Source organism: Embiotoca jacksoni, unplaced genomic scaffold, assembly GCF_022577435.1.
Source record: "Embiotoca jacksoni isolate LCO1_2020_lvr unplaced genomic scaffold, fEmbJac1.0.p SCAF_3, whole genome shotgun sequence".
In the NCBI taxonomy this organism is placed as follows: domain Eukaryota; kingdom Metazoa; phylum Chordata; class Actinopteri; family Embiotocidae; genus Embiotoca; species Embiotoca jacksoni.
The window spans coordinates 5,465,653-5,487,231 of record NW_027185381.1 but is presented as its reverse complement, the minus strand read 5'-3'; the positions used below and the strand labels follow the sequence as shown (position 1 = coordinate 5,487,231).

Below are 21,579 nucleotides of genomic sequence, written 5' to 3'. Positions count from 1 at the left end.
GTTTCCATTATTTCAGTGTTCGGCCTAGTTGGTATTCTATTAACACTAGATGAAACTGAATATTGTTAAATATTTAGGGGACCACTAGGACAAGTGGGAAAAACTACAAAACTATTAATAATTACATAGTGTTACTTTAATTCCCAATGAACAAAAGGTGGTTAAATAATAAAATAATAATTTCCACATAGTTATGACATTTTGCCAAGTTTTGCTTAAAGTTGATTTTAGAGGCCAACCTAACACCAGTTTAAAAAAGTGATGTCTTTTTTCACTAACAGTTGATACTAACATTGCGCTAGTGAGGGGCAGCATTAGCTAAGTTGCTAGAATTAAAAATACAAGAGCATTTTTCTTCTACCTTTTTAAAAACAATAATTAATTTACCAGACTTGAGGAAAATTACTTTCCAATCATTTGATTCCTAGTGTTTGAGTGAGCGAAGGGGTTGTCAGGAGAGTGTAAAGTAACCAAACCAGGTAATGAAGCACTTTTAATTTTTACTTTTAAGTACAGTGCATCTGGAAAGTATGCACAGCACTTCACTTTTCCAACATTTTGTTATGTTACAGCCTTATTCCAAAATGGATTAAATACATTTTTTTCCCTCAAAATTCTACACACAATACCCCATAATGACGAAGTGAAAAAAGTTTAAGATTTTTGAAAATTTATTAAAAATAAAGAATGAAAATATAATGCGTACATAAGTATTCACAGCCTTTGCTCAATACTTTATTGAAGCACCTTTGGCAGCAATTACCGCCTCAAGTCTTTTTGAGTATGATGCTAAAAGCTTGGCACACCTATTTTTAGGCAGTTTCTCCCATTCTTCTTTGCAGGACCTCTCAAGCTCCATCAGGTTGGATGGGGAGCGTTGGTGCACAGTCATTTTCAGATCTCTCCAGAGATGTTCAATCGGGTTCAAGTGTGGGCTCTGGCTGGGCCTCTCAAAGACATTCACAGAGTTGTCCCGAAGCCACTCCTTTGTTATCTTGGCTGTGTGCTTCAGGTCGTTGTCCTGCTGGAAGATGAACCTTCGCCCCAGTCTGAGGTCCAGAGCGCTCTGGAGAAGGTTTTCATCAAGGATGTCTCTGTACATTGCTGCATTCATCTTTCCCTCCATCCTGACTAGTCTCCCAGTTCCTGCCGCTGAAAATCATCCCCACAGCATGATGCTGCCACCACCACGCTTCACCGTAGAGATGGTATTGGCCAGGTGATGAGCGGTGCCTGGTTTCCTCCAGACATGACGCTTGGCATTCAGGCCACAGAGTTCAATATTTGTTTCATCAGATCAGAGAATTTTGTTTCTCCTGGTCTGAGAATCCTTCAGGGGCCTTTTGTCAAACTCCAGGTGGGCTGTTATGAGCCTTTTACTGAGGAGTGTCTTCCGTCTGGCCACTCTACCATACAGGCCTGCTTGGTGGAGTGCTGCAGAGATGGTTGTCCTTCTGGAAGGTTCTCCTCTCTTCACAGAGCAACACTGGAGCTGTCAGAGTGACCATCGGGTTCTTGGTCACCTCCCTGACTAAGGCCCTTCTCTCCTGATCGCTCAGTTTGGCCGGGCGGCCAACTCTATGAAGAGTCCTGGTGGTTCCAAACTTCTTCCATTTACGGATGATGGAGGCCACTGTGCTCATTGGGACCTTCAATGCTGCAGACATTTTTCTGTACCCTTCCCCAGATCTGTACCTCAATACAATCCTGTCTCGGAGTCTACAGACAATTCCTTGGACTTCATGTCTTGGTTTGTGCTCTGACATGCACTGTCAACTGTGGGACCTTATATAGATGGTGTGTGTCTTTCCAAATCATGTCCAATCAACTGAATTTACCACAAGTGGACTCCAATCAAGTTGTAGAAACATCTCAAGGATGATCAGTGGAAACAGGAGGCACCTGAGCTCAATTTTGAGTGTCATGGTAAAGGCTGTGAATACTTATGTACATGTGATTTTTTGCATTTTTTTATTTTTAATAGATTTGCAAAAAAAAAATTCAAAAAAACTTTTGTCACATTAGCATTATGGGGTATCGTATGTAGAATTTTGAGGGGAAAAAAATTATTTAATCCATTTTGGAATAAGGCTGTAACATAACAAAATGTGGAAAAAGTGAAGCACTGTGACTACTTTCCAGATGCACTGTAAATAAGAAACATCAAAATTCAGATATAGGGCACAAAAACATCCTCTTCTACCAACAGCAGTCCTGCTCAATTGTACCTCTGGTGACCAGAATATGTATTGCAACTAGATAAACTAAATCCACCATTCATAGATGTCATTTGAAAAATCTAATGTATTTGTATCCAACGCTGCAAGTGTTTATATGGACCTCCAACTTGTAATGAAATGAATCCAGCAAGACTGTGGATCCTAATAATAAGAGTCATATTTCATGATTATAAAATCCCAGGGCGTAGGTTTTATTCCATGTGAGGATAACTGCTTTACTGCCGATGTTCTCTAAAATCAAATCACACAGTACTGGGATGAAATGATGCATGAAATAAAAACAAAACAAAATGATCATAAAAAAAGAAAAACATTGCACATAAATGTTATGTAACATCATAGATACATTACAGCATTTAGGTTTTGATTGCATAAGTCTTCCTGTTTATATGGAAAAGGCTTGTATAAATTGTGGAGTATATATACTATATTTTACACATATATATATATATATATATATATTTTACACACACACACACATATATATATATATAGACTGTATAATTATACAATTTATGAACAACAAAAGATAAAAGACACCGAAAAGGAAGCAGAGTAGTGCGTAAACCTTTCAATCAATCTGAACACAAAGTCATGAAGTGCAAAAAAGTGAGTATCTCTTTATTAAGGATAATACAGTAAGAATGCTTCCAGTTTATTTACCTCCTTTCAATGAGCATTGCAAGTAAACAAATTCAATAATTCTCTGACTCAAGTCAGCAGCATTATACAACCACATTTCCCAAAAAGTTGGGATGCCATGTAAAATGTAAATATAAACAGAATGCAATGATTTGATTGAAAATTGAAGAAAGACAACAATGTTGAAACTGAGAAATTCTATTGTTTTATGAAAAATATGTGATCTTTTTGAATTTGATAGCAAAATTTTGTCTTTGTTTGATTTTCAATCAAATAAGGGTTTATGTTATTTGCAAATCATTGCTTTTGTTTTTATTTGCATTTTACACAGTGTACCAACTTTTTTAGAAATGAGGTTGTAGAATAATGCTTCCACCTCAGGCTACAACCTCACATTACACAGCAGTTTGTGTGTTTGGGGCATCACAAGCATAGTGTGCATGGAGGATCAGATGCTTTATAGTGATATGCCTTGAAATATTTTCTGAGATCAACTTTAAATGGACCGTGTGGTCATGCAACCACGAGATCAGACTCTGATCAGCTTAATGAAAGATGTCTTTTACTGCTGCACATCTTTTGGTGTGTCTGAGACTTTAATCCTGTCACATCAGCTGAGAAGCTGAGAAGCTGATGTGACAGGATTTTTCTACACAGGTAAAACTATCTGTTTGTTGTAGTCCACAAACACCAAGAAAGCTACTTGTTTTGTCAGCAATAACAACCAAAAATGACTTTTGGTCACATCAATTTTCAGGTTTATAGTGTGTCAAGAGAACAGAAACCAAACAGCTATTCAGTAAAAGAGCGCTGTTTAAAATGTAAAAGTTATTCACATTACTTAATAATGTAGACTAACTGTGTCATACTTGGGTAAAACTGGTTAAAATATCTGAATGTTATTCAATGCAAAACTCATTAACTCACTGAATGTCAGACAACAAAAAAGCTGATTTTGCAATTCATCCCAATACAACTTCAAATAAAGCATTACATTTCAGTCATACAGTATTACAAATTAAAATTAAGTTTCATACATATTCACATTTTATGAAATATTTCAGCATGGATCACAACCATGTCCAAACTGGAAGTGCCACTGGTGATTTATCAGGTCTAGAAACCAGGACAGAAATACTAATTCAAAAGAAAACTATTTCATAGTTTTAAATTCTACACAGCTGTAATCCTACAAGATGTCAGTTCTAACTGAGCTGCCTCTCTAGATAATTTATTTTTTTTTTTTTTTTACTTTTTCTTTTAATTACTGGCATTACAAAGCAAAGCAAATAATAGCTGCTTTTTGAGAGTAGCCTACAGTAGTTTGACAGCAATCAGATTGAAATAATCTTCATATCTAAATTATGGAAAAATAAACAAAATAAAGTAAAAACATGACAACAGTGCCTGTCAAACGAAGGTTATTTCTAAGAGTGAAGACACACAAGCCAAGTCATTAAAATCATGAAAAAAATGTCATCCTGTCCCAAAAGTCAGTCCCAAATTGCATTAGAACATCAGTTTATGACAAGTTTACATAACATGACTCGTGGCAAGTCATGTGGAGAAGAGACATGCAAGGTTACGTTTCACTGACTACATAACTGCTTTATGGGTGGAAAAATAAATTTGGCTTTTACAGCTTGCACAAAATAGGTGCATGTTTGGGGTCTTTAATTTGTACTGGAAGCAAAAGTTTTTGGGAAATATGTGTATATGCTTTTTGCCTGAGAGTTTTATGAGAAAATCAATACCAATCTCATGTCTGTATGTTCACTGTAAGGTCATGGCCATTACCCTGACTTAAATGCTACAAGCAGAGTGAAACACCTGCTGTATCCTAGTTTTGTCCAAAAATCAGTTTAACAGCTCTTATGCTCATTAATTAACATGTCACATGTCGTTCTTTGAATCCATACAAAACTTCCATTTGGATTATGTACCAGTTTATTTCTTGGCCCGAAGCTGCTCACAGGCTACCAAAAGAGACTCCATGAAGCTACTGTGGGCAGCCATTAAATAGTCTGGCATATAAACCCTTAAAATGACAGGATTTCCTTTTTTAGACTTCTGTTATCAGCAAAACTTACAGTTGCTGATAGAATGATTTGCTCCTACTGGACAGAGCCAGGCTGTTTCCTGTCTTTGGGATTTCCGAAGTTAACTGGCTGTAGACTTATAACAGACGAACACATTAGCAGTATCAATCATCTCATCTGACTCCCCCCAGAAAGTGAACAAGCTTATTTCTGAAAATGTCAAAGTATATATATTTTATTGTCAAAAGAATATAAATATGAATCATACTTATCAAGTCTCTCTGAATACGAGAGGGTGATCCGAGCTCGCCTATTCTGTTTCTGCCTCTGTCCCATTCATATTAATGAAAGGCAACGTCAACTCATACCAGGATTTATTTTACAAAGGGCCTTGTTAATGACAAGCCATGTTGGTTGAATCGTTAGTACTGTAAGAGCTGTACTTTTGGCTATTCTGTGTGTTAAAAGATTAAAATTTATTTCAACATAAAATTACAGATTTTGTTTTACTTTAGACAACAAATTACACACAGTTCCCATAAAGCATCACATTTACAATACCTGAATTACAAAAGAGCATCGGGGGATTTGTAGGACTTATAAAGGGACAGGTTTTCATTTTCAGAATCTGTCACAAACAACATAAGGAGAAAAAACTGTGCAGGTTTCTTCTGCTTTTTAGGTGGAAAAAAAAAAATCTCCTTAGTGAAAATTACTTTTGTGTTTGTAAAGTGTAAAGTCGACTGATATGGCTCAGCGTTCTGTGCGTTAAGGCCTGTGTGGGTGGCCTGCCTCATCAGCCAAGTTGAGGATGTATCCGGCTATGTCGTCCTCTGTGGGGAAATCAGACATTACCCATGATTCGTTGGCAGCGGTCACCTGTAGACGACATATTGGACAGTTTCGGCTCTGCCCACTCCTGCAGAAACACAAGAGTGGGTGTAAAAATTACTGGTTAGTTAGCAAAACCTTTCGGTGACAAAATGTATTGATTTTATAATGAAAAAATAAAGATAAAGATAAATTAAATAAGTAATCTCACCATTTATCGATGCATTTCTGACAGAAGCTGTGTGCGCAGGGCAGGATGAGGTCGGCCTTTCCATCCATGCAGATGCAGCACTCTTCCTCATCAGTCAGCTGCTTCACTCTGCACAGAAACATATACAAATAAGGGATAAACTTCTAATTTTCTAAGGAGGAAGGCACCACTTCTTCTAAATCTACTTTTGGAATGAAAGGCTTTATGTTGAATGACTCTTTATGGGTTGCAGACGAAGGATCTGCCTAAAAAATAAACCCTTCAGTGTTATAAAAATGCATGAAATTTTTGCCTGAGAGTTTTTTTTGCCAGTCTCTCCTGTGGATGGGAAATCCTCCAGGGTAGGATAAATAGTAATTCTGCAGCAAAATAAGTCATAAAATGAATCATTCATGCAGCCTATGGGCATTAAAGAGCCCATTGTCTGTAGCCCAGCTGCAGTAGAGGAACCTGTGGTAAGAATGGAACAAAAATCAATCATGTAAAGATATTATGGCCAATGTGTTGCCAAACAATTTCCTTGTTACACATCCACAGAGCACAGAGCAACCGTATCTGCTTTGGCAAACTCCTGAATCCAACTGTGGTAGCCATCAATCACAGGGTTGGTGGTAATATTCCAAGCTCCATCTGCCAACATGTCTAAGTGCACTTGAGAGACACTCTGAACTGCAATATTTTTTAAAGATGGTGGGCAGGAGGAGACGGTAACTGAAACACTGGCAATCAGCTCTTCCTCATGAAACCTTTCAAAACTAAAAAAGGGTTAATTATTTTGTTTCCTGAAATCCACAAAAAACAGCTCCTAACCCCAGGTGGAATCACCCCCAAAATTACTCAGTTTAAACCCTTAATAAAAAAAAAAGCCTTTGTAAATGTTGTAAGTGTATAATGCACATGAAGATCTTTGGTGTGAAACCCAGAATGAGGATGAGACTTAATTAACCATAAACTGTGGTAAGTGCTGTACTCTTCTTGGGCTCTTTGATTAGTTCAGGAACCACTTCCTGTGCACTGACCTGCCCATCCACATGCTGGCCTGGCAGGAGTCCGTGGAAGGAAGCTGAGCAGACGGGCCCTCAGTGGCCCCCTCCACCACCAACACCTCCGCCGCCTGGCTGGTGATGTCACGGTACAACTGGATGAACTGATACAGGTTCATTATCCGTGACGCTTCCACCATACCATTCTCCTTGTTGATCTGGGAGGAGGCATAGGCAAACGCATGACTTACACAGCACACTGGTGTAGTATATGTTATGTATGTACTTATGCAGTTTTAATCTGACTGTGCTAAAATAGTTGGATTTAACCAATGTCATCTTAAGACAGTCAGCAGAGGTGTTTATTTAATTCAAGCTGGTGACTGATGGCTGCTATCTGCTATTTATTACAGGACTTATTTCTCTAGAGGAGGTAGGGGGACTTGAACATTTTAAGAGCCTTATCCTTTGTCTACTTCTTGTCAAATTCACAACAAGTTATTTCAGGGCACTTAACATGGTAAAGTCCTTACAAAAGAACTTTACAACATTATACAAAGGAACCCAACAATTCAACAATTCCCATATGAGCAACAGCTGGTAGGAAAAAAACTCCCTTTTAACAAGAAGAAAAATCTACAACAGTGGGAAGGAAATAAATCCCTTTCTAACAGGAAGAAACCTTCAACAGAACCAGGGTCAGTGGGTCAGTCATCTGCCTAAACCGGTTTCTTTGTCTTGTTATTATTTTAGCATTATACCAAATAATACAGACAACTATCATTGGCTGACAAAAATTAACTGTGTAATGACTTTCAGGCAGCCTCTGGTCTTTTTTAATGTTTATTCACATGGGCTTTTTGTTTGAGATTGTTCTGCTGAATCTCTGCATCTATATAAATATATATACAGTGGGTACGGAAAGTATTCAGACCCCTTTAAATTTTTCAGTCTTTGTTTCATTGCAGCCATTTGCTAAAATCAAAAAAGTTCATTTTATTTCTCATTAATGTACACTCAGCACCCCATCTTGACAGAAAAAAACAGAAATGTAGAAATTTGTGCAAATTTATTAAAAAAGAAAAACTGAAATATCACATGGTCATAAGTATTCAGACCCTTTGCTCACTCATATTTAACTCACATGCTGTCCATTTCTTCTGATCCTCCTTGAGATGGTTCTACTCCTTCATTGGAGTCCAACTGTGTTTAATTAAACTGATTGGACTTGATTAGGAAAGGCACACACCTGTCTATATAAGACCTTACAGCTCACAGTGCATGTCAGAGCAAATGAGAATCATGAGGTCGAAGGAACTGTCCAAGGAGCTCAGAGACAGAATTGTGGCAAGGCACAGATCTGGCCAAGGTTACAAAATAATTTCTGCAGCACTCAAGGTTCCTAAGAGCACAGTGGCCTCCATAATCCCTAAATGGAAGAAGTTTGGGACGACCAGAACTCTTCCTAGACCTGGCCGTCCAGCCAAACTGAGCAATCGTGGGAGAAGAGCCTTGGTGAGAGAGGTAAAGAAGAACCCAAAGATCACTGTGGCTGAGCTCCAGAGATGCAGTAGGGAGATGGGAGAAAGTTCCACAAAGTCAACTATCACTGCAGCCCTCCACCAGTCGGGGCTTTATGGCAGAGTGGCCCGACGGAAGCCTCTCCTCAGTGCAAGACATATGAAAGCCCGCATAGAGTTTGCCAAAAAACACATGAAGGACTCCCAGACTATGAGAAATAAGATTCTCTGGTCTGATGAGACCAAGATTGAACTTTTTGGTGTTAATTCTAAGCGGTATGTGTGGAGAAAACCAGGCACTGCTCATCACCTGCCCAATACAATCCCAACAGTGAAACATGGTGGTGGCAGCATCATGCTATGGGGGTGTTTTTCAGCTGCAGGGACAGGACGACTGGTTGCAATTGAAGGAAAGATGAATGCGGCCAAGTACAGAGATATCCTGGAAGAAAACCTCTTCCAGAGTGCTCTGGACCTCAGATTGGGCCGAAGGTTCACCTTCCAACAAGACAATGACCCTAAGCACACAGCTAAAATAACAAAGGAGTGGCTTCGGAACAACTCTGTGACCATTCTTGACTGGCCCAGCCAGAGCCCTGACCTAAACCCAATTGAGCATCTCTGGAGAGACCTGAAAATGGCTGTCCACCAACGTTCACCATCCATCCTGACGGAACTGGAGAGGATCTGCAAGGAAGAATGGCAGAGGATCCCCAAATCCAGGTGTGAAAAGCTTGTTGCATCATTCCCAAGAAGACTCATGGCTGTACTAGCTCAAAAGGGTGCTTCTACTCAATACTGAGCAAAGGGTCTGAATACTTATGACCATGTGGTATTTCAGTTTTTCTTTTTTAATAAATTTGCACAAATTTCTACATTTCTGTTTTTTTCTGTCAAGATGGGGTGCTGAGTGTACATTAATGAGAAATAAAATGAACTTTTTTGATTTTAGCAAATGGCTGCAATGAAACAGTGAAAAATTTAAAGGGATCTGAATACTTTCTGTACGTATATATATATATATATAGTGAAGTTTACTGTTTCAGTGTGAACAATGAACAGTAAAATATCCTGTCTCCATTATATAACTGTCACTTTTTGTCTTTGTAAAAAGATTTTGATAATCAGGATGTTTTTGTATATACTGTATATGCAGTACATATATCATATATCGATATTGAATGTTTTATACAAAATTCCACTGTCAGTCAGACTCTAACCACGGGTAATATTTGATGCTCACCTCCCTCTGTAATGTTGATATCATCGGAACGGGGCTAATCTTCCTAAAAAGACCAACATCTGTCTGATTTGGATGTACTCTGAACCGATAAACTGGTCTAACCTTGAGAAAAAGACACAAAAGTACTCCCGGATAACCTTTAGCGCACTTTCTCCAACACAAACATAATTTGCAGGTGTATGTTTCACTTGCATCACTCTATTTCTCAGTCACAAAATCAAAGGTGTGGGCAGATGCCTCTGTTCGCATGTGCAAAGGATTTCTTTAGTCTCACCTTTGTACAGACGATCCTGACAGCCACCTTCCACAAGGCCGTGGCATCGGATCCTGGCTGCACTTCAAACAGCAGATGCTTCTGCTGTCCAGTAGCAAGCTTGGCCGTACTGAAAACGATCCAGCAGAGGAGAGAGGGTACGTTCAACTCTATTTAGCATTGTTTTTAATGCTGTTGGCTACAGCAGTTAATGGTACAGCGTATGAATAAAGCAACGAGTGCAAACACACTCAAAGGCATGTTAAATTACAAAAACAATGCTATATTAAACCTCTGAACCCTACAACCTGCCGGCGGTTTTGAAAGGCATGTTTTCTTTAAAATGAATGGGGAAAAAAAGTACCAAAATGACATCATGACTGGATTTTAAAAGGTCCTCAAATTAATCACGCACATCGAATGCTTCCATCAGGAAAAATGACCAAATCTAAGCTTAAAACAGCAACATTTCATCAAAATGTATTTATTCCACATGTCTAATTAAAGATTTTGCCAACGATAAATCATTTGCAGGATTGAGATTCTGTCAAATTTAGCATTTTCAACTGAGCTGCAGGCTAAAATGTTAAATATATTTCTCACCATGGCGAATGTCAGATTGAATGCCTACTCTATAACAGTATTTATTACGATGACTTTTCCAGGTATTTCCTCTTATTTATCATCAACTAAACTACTCAGTGCAGTTTATTTTGTGTGTTCAGTTTCCTTGTTGTCAAAAAAAACTTCTACATTAACGTTGTGCCATTTCACATCATTCAGTGTGACACCAACTCGTTTCCATCACCTTACCCTCCCTCCTGGTTACTATCTCAGAAAGCTAGTAAGCTAAAATTAGATTGACAAAAACAGTGCCAAATGTCAGGGGAATAAGATGGTCCAAATACTAGATTAGTATTAGTACTAGGAATAGTATTGAAACTCCTTATCACAACAGTCTGCATTAAACTAGCCAAAAGGTAAACAGTGAAGTAGATCACATACTTCTACAGGTCCATTCCACATAGTCTTTTGCGCGAAACTATTTTGAGTCTAACCAAAGCCCTTTACGCTATTGAACATGTGTCCTTATCAGACTGTGACTTACACATCATTAAGTTCAGCCACTCTTGCCAGAAACTCCTCGTAGTTTAGGTAGCCGCTGTCACGGACCAGTCCGGCGTGTTTCACCAGCTTCTCAGGCAGACGAGTTATCACCGCCTGACCTGAGATCTGCTGGCCCATCCCGGCAGCAGCAGCGCTTTCAAAAAGGCAGCAGCAGAAGGCAGCACCTCATTCAGTTTTTTCAAAACCTGCTGGGACATGAACAGATAAAAGTCAGTTTATACATTCTAGATCGGGCTGTATGTTTTTGCCTCCTGTATTTCTATTTTGGGAACAAAGGTCTAATGGAAAGCCCAACTGCCTCTCAGCTCAACTGCTTGTCTATACTATTGTGGAGATTAAATTAAAAGCAAATTAATTGTCAATATTCACTCTAAATTTGTAAGACTAATTTATCTTTATTTTTTTTTTAATTTTATTTGTTATTATTATTATTTAATTGAAAATAGACCAAAGACAACATATCAAATGTTGAAACTGAGAAATTGTATTGTTTTATGAAAAATATATATTCATTTTGAAATTGATGGCAGCAATACGTGTAAAAAAAAGTTGGGACAGGGTCAACAAAAGCTATGAAAAGTAAAAAAAAAAAAAACACCTGAGGCCTGTACAACGAAATACTATGAACTAGCGAGGTATGTTGAGACTAAAGCCTGGGTTGTCAATGTCACGAGGCTGGCTGTCTTTTAAGATGGCTAGATCACCATGGTAACTTATGCTGCAAACTCAACCTGGTCCGAAGCAGGTTATGTTGGAGATATCGGATCAAAATTTAAGAAAGTATTGCCTACTGACCAATCACTGCTCTCGGAAAATGTCATCACCAATTGGAGAAGATCCCGTGGACCTGGTGCGGAGAGACAGTCTGGGGGGCGGAGTGTTCAGAGACCGAAAAACCTCTGTGTCTCTTCACAGTGACTTTAATGAGGTATAAATTAATTTCATTGTGTTTCTTTTACTGATATCATTCTACTACAGGGACTGATTGATGCCCTAAAGCGTTGCACTTGTACTTATAAGATACAGTAAACTTACCTACCGCTTTGAATCAAGTTTTTAGGTTGAGGCCTATTTCTTATTTGTTTCTATGTTTGACAACTACAAGCTGCAGGGGAAACGATGACACTAAAACGTTCATACACGTTATGAGAATACATCTAATCATACATTATTTTAATAAAATATGCAAATGTTATTAGTCAGGCCCTCCTGTGCACTTTATGGTAAGGTGATATTATAAGCCTCTCAACTTTGGATACACAGTCACACGTCCTTCCATCGTTCAGCAGCTGCAGTTGTGCTGTTTTCAGTGTGGATTATGTGTTTAACTTGATTATATATTTCTAAAATTATAATTAGCTCCTTGTTTCTAAAATATGTCACGTTGCTGTCCAAACACTTGTCCAGGTTTGTGATTGGTCAGATGCTGCAAACACCTCGTCTTTTATGTGAACACGCTCAGAGCCAAAAGCAGAAAGCTAAGTTAATAGAGAAAGCTGATAACCACCGTCGTAGTACAGATTATCTCTGATTGCGAGTTTCAGCTTTGTTGAGTCAGCTGAGGCAAGGAAAGCCTGGGTATGTTGAACTTGCTTCGTAGTACACCCCTCTGGTGGATCATCTCACAACTAATGAGGTTACCTAGCAAATGATCAGTAACATGATTGAGTATAAAAAGAGAATTCTAGAGAGGCAGAGTCTCTCAGCAGTGAAGATGGGGAGAGGTTCACTACTCTGTAAAAGACTGCATGGGAAAATAGTGCAACAATTTAAAAATAATTTTCTTCAATGTAAAACAACAAGAGTTTAGTAATTGCATCATCTATGGTACATAATAGCATTAAAAGATTCAGATAATCTGGAGAAATGTCTGTGCTCACCATGCAATGAAGAAAACATATATAAACATGATCCAGAAGCAGCGCCCCTTTCTTTGGGGCTGAGCTCATTCAAGATGAACTGAGGTGAAGTGGAAAACTGTTCTGCGGTCTGACAAATCAAAATTTTAGATTGTATTTGGAAATCGTGGACTCTGCATCCTCCTGGCTAAAGAGGAGAGGGACCATCCAGCTAGTTTTAGCACTCAGTTCAAAAGCCAGTGTCCGTGGCGGTCTCAGGATGCATTAGTGCTTGCACAACTCGGAAGGAACCATTAATGCTGAACAATATATACAGGTTTTGGAGCAGCATATGCTGCCATCCAGACAACTTCTCTTTCAGGGAAGGCCTTTCTTATTTCAGCAAAATGGTGTAAAACCACATTCTGCACATATTATAACAGCATAGCTCAGTAGTAGAAGAGTCCGGGTATTACACATGCCTGCCTGCAGTCCAGAACTGTTATGCATTTGAAAAATATTTGGCACATCATGAAATGAAAAATATGACAATGGACACCTTTGAACTGTTGAGCAGCTGAAATCCTATCTCCGGCAAGAATGGGAAAACATTTCACTTCCAAAACTCTAGAAACTGGTTCCCAGACATTTACTGAGTGTTGTTAAGAATTGATGCAAAATAGTGGTAAACATGCCCCTGTTCCAACCTTTTTGAGACGTGTTGCTGGCATCAAATTCAAAATAAGTAAATATTTTTTATATAACAATACAATTGCTCAGTTTTAAACATTTGATATGTTGTCTTTGGTCTATTTTCAATTAAATATGGGTTTATGTGATTTGCAAATCATTGCATTATGTTTTTATTTACATTTTACACAACATCCTAACTTTTGCTTAGACGGGGTTGTATTATTTGGCAAAAAAGAAAATTACCTAGTGAATCTGATTATTTATTGTGCCTTAAATGTATATATTTGAAATCTCTGCATGTGTATAAATGTTGCATGCTCACCACCCCAAACTTCACATATTCTTATGAACCTGTGATTAAAAGCCAATATCGATAAGTAAATAAAAGTCAGATGGTATTTGAGTTAAGAAAAATAAGAGGGCGGAGAATTTTAATGAAATGATTAGATAGAAAAGAGTTATTTTAGATAGTAGTAGAAGAAAGGAGAAAAGTAGAAATAAAAGTAATAAATAAGTAAAAGTAAAAATAATTAAAAAAATTATTAGACATAACATTTTAAAATGTCAGCAGCGTATGAATGGTTTTGCTGACTTTAATTAGCATTGAGATAGTAAACTGGGGACAAAAAGGATAAAAACTAATGATCACCAGTAAAAGGTTTATGGAAAGGGGTACCCAATGATGAACCTCTGCTAAACTGAGCTAATAAAGGGCCACCTAAAGTGAAATAAACTCTTATTCAGAAATAAGGTTGACATCTCCTGTCACAACAAGTAACCACGGTAATACTTCCTGTAGCTGCACACATGCAACATAACAATGATTTCCATAAACAAATGCATTCTATAACATAAACAACCAACAACATGACTTACTCATAGAAACTACACCTCAACATTAGGTAAATTGGTGGGTTTGCTAAGTAGACTCATCTGCCATTTTCTTTATAGAAAAAAATATGATTATTCTTTCAGGTTTTTTGGCACATAACCAATCTCCTGTCGGAGAATCGGCAGGAAAACTGTCCAACTTCCATCCAATTCCAATGTTAAGAAATAGAATAGCCTTCCCTTTTCTAACTTGTGTCTGTATCTTTTACACTAGAAACATAAAAAGACACCATTTTGTTCTGCAAAGGCTTAGAGTGCTCATGGTTCAGCACTTTTGGCGATAGGAGTTCAACTTTGGACCCGGTGATGATTTCTTTGGAACATATCAAACCTATTATCTGTCAATGGAGGGTTCATTTGACACAGAGTGCTGTGCTTTTGCCAGGTAGCCGCACCCATGGCGGGATCACACACATGAAGGTATACAAATAACTGTGTTCTGCTCTAATACACAGACTTCTAATACAAAAGACAGACAGACGGAGAATGATAGATAGAGAAACAATTAATAATCCCAAAAATAATAATACATAACAGATAATCCAAATAGATAAGGACAATAAATTAAGATATCTTAAGCACTGGAAAACAGAAATTCAATCCATACATAAAGTAGAATGCTACAATTTACTAGACAGAGAATTTCAATTAGCAAAATTTCTAACCCAAATAAAATATCCTGTAAAAAGACAAACCCTGACTAAATATAGAATCGGTGATCACAAACTTGCCATTGAAACTGGTTGCCATAAAACAATGGCTAGACAGAAAAAAAACAGAATTTGTGTTCATTGTGTTGAAACTGAAATACATTTTCTGAGAAGCTGCTCAAAGTATGAACAAATTAGAGAACACTTCTTTATAAAATTCACTCAGATAATCCTAGACTTCACTGCCCTCCCAGGAAACGGACTCATTCAAACCCTGGTGGAGACAAAAGCCTTACAATAGAACTGTAGGAAAATACGTTAATGCATTTTACAAAGCAAGAACTGTTTCAAAATTGTACGATTTTATGAATCACTTTCTTTTTTCTCTCTTTTTTAAATATTTTAGCATTTTAGCATTTGTATTCTACTATTTATGTAAGAATTTATGCTTTGACAACATGTTTAATCCAAACGTCAAACCAATAAAGCAAACGAGTTTGTCAAGAGTTTGTAAGAGAGTTTGTCAAGTTCGACATACAATAATAGTAATGTGTTAAGTTATGCAGCTGACTTAAATCATCTGATTACAACTGCAGCTACATACAGCTAATGTAAGCTAAAAGTAACAGTAGCAGCTACTGTTACCTCACTTTGGCAATATTGCAAACGTTTTTCCCACTGTTAATATTAGCTAAGGCAATAGCTAACCTTAGCATTAGCTAACTAACAAATGTTGGCAATGTTAGTTGCCAACGTTTGCGAAGAAGTGCGAAAAATGGACAATGAGTGGCTCAAAGCTGCAAGTACGGTTTCCCTTAACTTTTCCCTTAAGTACCGAATCGGAAGCTGTGAATCGGAAGTCGGTTTACGATAACGCTGAAGTTAGCGTTACTTAAAGCTTTGAGCCACTCATTGTCCGTTTTTCCCAGCTCTTAATGTTGGTAAAGCATCTTTAACACTCTAGATGAAACCTGAACACTGTCTGAAACACAATTTCAATTTTAGGAAGCCTTTTATCTGTTTGGGAAAATTTTAAAAAGGGACATTTAACTGCTTTTTTTTCACCTCTTGACCACATTAGATTGGGTCACGGTACAAAACTACTATACCCAGGCAGGTCCAACCTGAGGCCTGTACTACGAAGCAGGTTTAACATACCCAGGATATCCGTTATCTGTCTTAACTAACCCTGGCAAACAAGATCACGTTAAACAGTCACACAAAGCTGGTTAACAACTCCCTATGTAAAATCAGGGTTTCTCAATCCAGCTGCACGTTCACATAAAGAGGTGTTTGCAGCATCTGACCAATCACAGACATAGACAAGTGTACTGAAAGCAGAGCAGCATATTTCATAAACAAGGAGAAAACTATAATTTTAGAAAAATATGAAGAAGTAAAACACATAATCCATCTGAAAGCAGCATAGCTGCAGCTGCTGAATGATCCCTAAACATTTTTTTTTTAAATCGCTAACTGTATGAATGCGATGTAACCCGGTAAATGAAACAGCTTCGTAGTACTGAAACCTGGAGTTTAACCTGAAGTTTCCTTGATAACCGCAAATCCTGCTTTGTAGTACAGGCCTCTGGACTGGATTATCTCAGGGAGACTAAATATTCTTCAAAACTGTTTTCTGATTTGTGAAACCTTTACTTTATAAAAATGAAAAAAGGTTTTTACCCCAAGATCACATTAGACCGGGACCTGGTCCAAAAATACAACCCCATTTCTGAAAAAGTTGAGATGCTGTGTAAAATGTAAATTTGCAAATCTCATAAACCCATATTTAATTGAAAAGACAACATATCAAATGTTGAAACCATGGAATGTCTCCTTTGTTGTATTTTTAGTTTTATGATGCTGCAAATGTTTTCAAAGGGTGACAGGTCTGGACCGCAGGATGCCCAGTTTAGCACCAGGACTCTTCTACTACTGAGCTATGCTGTTGTAATACGTGTAGAATGTGGTTTGACATTGTTTTGCTGAAATGAGTAAGTACTTCCCTGAAACAGATGCTGCATGTTCAGCATTAATAGTTTCTTCCCAGATGTGCCTGCAATGTCCTATCTAATCTAATGCTTCTCTATACCATCATGGATGCTGGCTTTTGATAACAGTCTGGATGGTCCCTCTCCTCTTTGGCTTGGAGAATGCAGAGTCCATGATTCCCAAATAGAAACTCAAATTTGCATTTTGTTTTCATCAATATTTTACACAATGGGGTTGTACTGTACTCAGACAGGTCAAACCTGGACTGGATCATCACAGAGGGACTCCATATTCTTTAAAACAGTTTCTGATTTGTGAAACCTTATTTTATTAGTCACCACATTAGACCTGGTCCAGGTCCTAACATTAGCCAACAATTAACCAACATCTTTCTTCCAGACAGTTGCAATAATAAATCATTCGGCAGTTAATTTCCGTTGGTGCATTCTAGCTGACTTGACACAACTTCAACAGAGATAGCCATAGAGAGCTAGAGAGAGAGAGAGAGAGAGAGAGCTAGAGAGAAAGAGAGAGAGAGAGAGCTAGAGAGAAAGAGAGAGAGAGAGAGAAAGAGAGAAAGAGAGAGAGCTAGAGAGAAAGAGAGAGAGAGAGAGCTAGAGAGAAAGAGAGAGAGAGAGAGAAAGAGAGAAAGAGAGAGAGCGAAAGAGAGAAAGAGAGAGAGCGAGAGAAAGAGAGAGAGAGAGAGAAAGAGAGAGAGAGAGAGCTAGAGAGAAAGAGAGAGCTAGAGAGAAAGAGAGAGAGAGCTAGAGAGAAAGAGAGAGAGAGAGCTAGAGAGAAAGAGAGAGAGAGAGATAGATAGAGAGAAAGAGAGAGAGAGAGCTAGAGAGAGCTAGAGAGAAAGAGAGAGAGAGAGCTAAGAGCTAGAGAGAGAGCTAGAGAGAGAGAGAGCTAGAGAGAGCTAGAGAGAGAGAGAGAGCTAGCGAGAGAGAGCTAGAGAGAAAGAGAGAGAGACAGAGAGAGAGCTAGAGAGAGAGAGAGCTAGAGAGAGCTAGAGAGAAAGAGAGAGCTAGAGAGAAAGAGAGAGAGATAGATAGAGAGAAAGAGAGAGAGAGAGAGAGAAAGAGAGCTAGAGAGAAAGAGAGAGAGAGCTAGAGAGAGAGAGAGAGAGAGAGAGAGCTAGAGAGAGCTAGAGAGAGAGAGAGAGCTAGAGAGAGAGATGCATTTAAATTACTGCAGGATTGTCTTACAATCAATGGTAAGCGCTCTTCAGCTTCAACTTTTTAGCAGGCAGCGACATACAAAGGAAGCTGCAATAGCAGCAATCCCACCGCAATTTCTCCAGAAATGTCATAGTCTAGTTAGCATTATGTGATAGCCTAACGTCCCGCAGAGCTAACCGTTTAAGTCGTGAAAAGGCATCAATACAATGGTTTAGAAACACCTCAATGGCTCGTTCATTACAACACCAGCATTTTAGAAAAAAAAACACCAATGAACCTCACTTCAAATATAATTTTTTTAAAGGCATCAATAACGTAATTCTCCTGAGCAGCACTCAGCTCAGAGAAGCAGTGTTACTACGCATATCAACAAACCAAAAGCTCTCTATAAACACGAGATAAAAATGGCCCTCTAAGAGCAAGACTGACACCGATTCTTCTAACCTACCTTTACACATCCGAGGCAGGAGCTGGCGTCAAAACGTCACCTCGAGCTACGCTGTTAGCCTCTGTTTATGTTGACACTACAGCGGCGCCGGTTGATGACGTTATTTTGTTGTGTCGCGCAGATACCGTCACTCGTTTAACTGAAATTTTCAGTTTTTCACACTATCAGATCCAGTAATGTTGATGTGTAGCTAAATCGAGTTTTTCCTGTCATCATAACAATAATAACAGAAAAAATACGAACTTTGTACGAGGCACACGTATGGGCAGGTGAACACCGAGGAAGCAGGTGTGGACTTGCCTGCTTCAAAATGTTATTCCAACAAAATGCAAGATACTGTAACTACAAATGAATTAGGTCTACCCTCCATAAATTGCATTTTAAGACCTTCTAAACGATGCTTCTAACTCAAAATAAACGAACTTTTATGACTAACCTTATTGAAGTTTTGTAAGAAATTACAGAATTTTTGTTGTTGCTGCATATAAGTATCTTTAATTGCTGCTTTTATTTAAATTATCCCAGTTTAAGGGTTCCTACAAAGTGCACTCTCTGATTTTTTAATTTTTTTAAATGTTGTATTATAATTAGAAAAATTCGGATACAATTCAGGCAGTATTAATATTTTTGTTATTACGGGCATAATTATCTTCATACATTAGTCAGTACCATTTCAGATCATAAAGATTATCCAAGATCCATTGGAGAGAGATATCACTGCTCAAGGAAATATCCTGTCACAAATAATAAATCTTATAAATATTTATGGCCCCTATGAAGACAATCCCTCATTTTTTGAAAAGCTCTTTTTAACAGTGTCTTACTTGGAGGGGTTTCCTATTATCGGAGAGGATTTTTAACTGTGCCCTCGACACAATGCTGGATAGATCCACTCAAATTAACAACTCGTGCAAACCAAAAAAAAACACTGTTGACTTTATAAAGGATCTAAGATTAATTGAAATTTGGAGGATGCAAAATCCAAATAAAAGAGAGTATTCTTATTGCTCAGGCTCATATAAATCTCACTCAAACGTTGATTATTTTTTAACTACATAGAACAAGTGTCTTTGTGCTTTCTTTTGCATATGCCCCGTGGAGCTACATGCCTCTGCTCTGCCATTGTCGGCCCCACCAACAGTTCATGTGTTGTACCTCTATGCTGTCCTGTTCTCTCTTTGATCTTCTCTTACCACAACCGGTCGAGCCTCTAAGCCTGGTTCTGTCAGAGGTTTTTCTCCCTTAAAGAGGAGTTTTTCTCTCCTAGATTATGTGAGAATTGTTGAATTGTTGGGTTTCTCTGCATAATCCTGCAAAGTTCTGTTGTAAGGACTGTAATGTGTTAAGTGCCATGAAATAAACTGTGTTGTGATTTGGTGCTATATAAATCAAATCAAATCGAATTGAATTGAATTGTAAAAAAATTCTGGTATAACAGTATAGTAATCAGTGATCACGCAGCAGTCTCTATCGTGATCCACTTGTGTGGATTCGAACCTCACTTGATATGGAGACTACAAGTTTATTTGTTGCAGGATCGTGTCTTTGTAAAATTTTTGGAGAACTGCATTGACAAGTATTTTGAACTAAATACAGACAAAATCAAGGCCAGCATTATATGGGAAGCATTTAAAGCATTTAAGAGGCAAAATTATTAGTTACACAAGTTCTAAAATCTAACGGCATAACCAATAATTACAAACATTAGAAAACCAAATTAAAAAAGCTGAGGACAAAATTTACAACAACAATGATTCCGCAAAACATGATCTAATTGTCATGAGAGCGTATTATGATAAATCATTCACTGACAAATGGCTGAAAGTCTAATGTGGACAAGACAAACATACTACGATGTACTAAGATGATAAAACAAGTAAATTACTGCCATTCAAGATTAAAGAAATGCAAGCTGAAAGAATAATAAATAGTGTAAAGTCAAAATAGGCTATAGACCTATTACAGCTAAAGAACACTTTTAGAGACTATTATAAATTGATGTACAAATCAGAATACACAGGAGATAGAAACAATCAAAATACATTCCTGGATCAGTTGCAATTTCTTATTCCTTCCAATTAACTATAACAAATGAGCTTCCCAACCTTAGGTGGTATTATATGGAAACCCAACAAATTCAGCATCATATTGTTTCTGCTCAGCGGCACACCCAGCATGGGTAAACATTGAGCAGCAGTCTGATCCAGATCTACTATTAAATTATATTCTTCAAATATTAAGACATTAAAGGAACACACAAAAAAAAAACTTTTTTTAAGAATACAATCTCAGTTTGGCATGCCGCACACAAACATATTGGTGATACGGCAGTACTGTCCCAATTCACTCCTATTTGGGGTAATGAACAGTGCACACCAGGTAAAAACGATGGTACCTTTAGGCCATGAAATATTAAAGGTATTCGGAAAATGATGGACCTTTACATAGATAGAGTTTTTCTCTCTTTTGACCAATTATGTCAAAGGTACCAAATCCCTCGGAAACTTTTTTTTTTTTTTTTTTTTTTTTTTTTTTTTAATATCTACAGTTAAAAACTACATGTCATCAAAATGTGGACAGATAACATGTTTACCACCTCTATCAAACATTTTGGAAATAACACTGGACAATTTAGAAAGGAAGGGTCATGTATCTAAATTGTGTAACACATTGGTGACATACAGCAGGGAATCAACACTGGATAAATTAAACACCTGGAATATGGATATACAAGAAGACATTAACAAAACATATTGGAATGAAGCTTGTTTAAAGGCAGAAAAACAGACGATAAGT

The 21,579-nt window shown here is 37.8% G+C and overlaps 1 protein-coding gene across 2 annotated transcripts; it reads right to left on the bottom strand.

Moving 5' to 3' along the window:
* Positions 1-2,835: 2,835 nt before the first annotated feature.
* Positions 2,836-18,875, bottom strand: rnf141 (ring finger protein 141). 2 transcript variants are annotated; one of them, XM_069162804.1, is made up of 6 exons: positions 18,784-18,875; positions 11,071-11,278; positions 9,984-10,092; positions 6,983-7,164; positions 5,964-6,071; positions 2,836-5,840 (listed from the first exon to the last, which is right to left on the bottom strand). In XM_069162804.1, exons 2-6 carry the CDS (start codon positions 11,205-11,207, stop codon positions 5,690-5,692), a joined length of 687 nt encoding a protein of 228 aa, XP_069018905.1. In that variant the 5' UTR covers positions 11,208-11,278; positions 18,784-18,875; the 3' UTR covers positions 2,836-5,689. The 2 variants fall into 2 exon arrangements, with proteins under 2 accessions (XP_069018905.1, XP_069018906.1); XM_069162805.1 differs by having other exon boundaries at positions 11,071-11,275.
* Between the last annotated feature and the right edge of the window lie 2,704 nt (positions 18,876-21,579).

Bases quoted from the DNA above. Each gene is read 5' to 3' on its own strand.
- rnf141 (XM_069162804.1), bottom strand. From the start codon at position 11,207: ATGGGCCAGCAGATCTCAGGTCAGGCGGTGATAACTCGTCTGCCTGAG. The intron at 7,165-9,983 runs GTGAGACTAAAG...GCCTCCTCCCAG, and splicing joins TCAGGATCGTCTGTACAAAG to ATCAACAAGGAGAATGGTAT. The intron at 5,841-5,963 runs GTGAGATTACTT...GTGTTTCTGCAG, and splicing joins CAGAAATGCATCGATAAATG to GAGTGGGCAGAGCCGAAACT.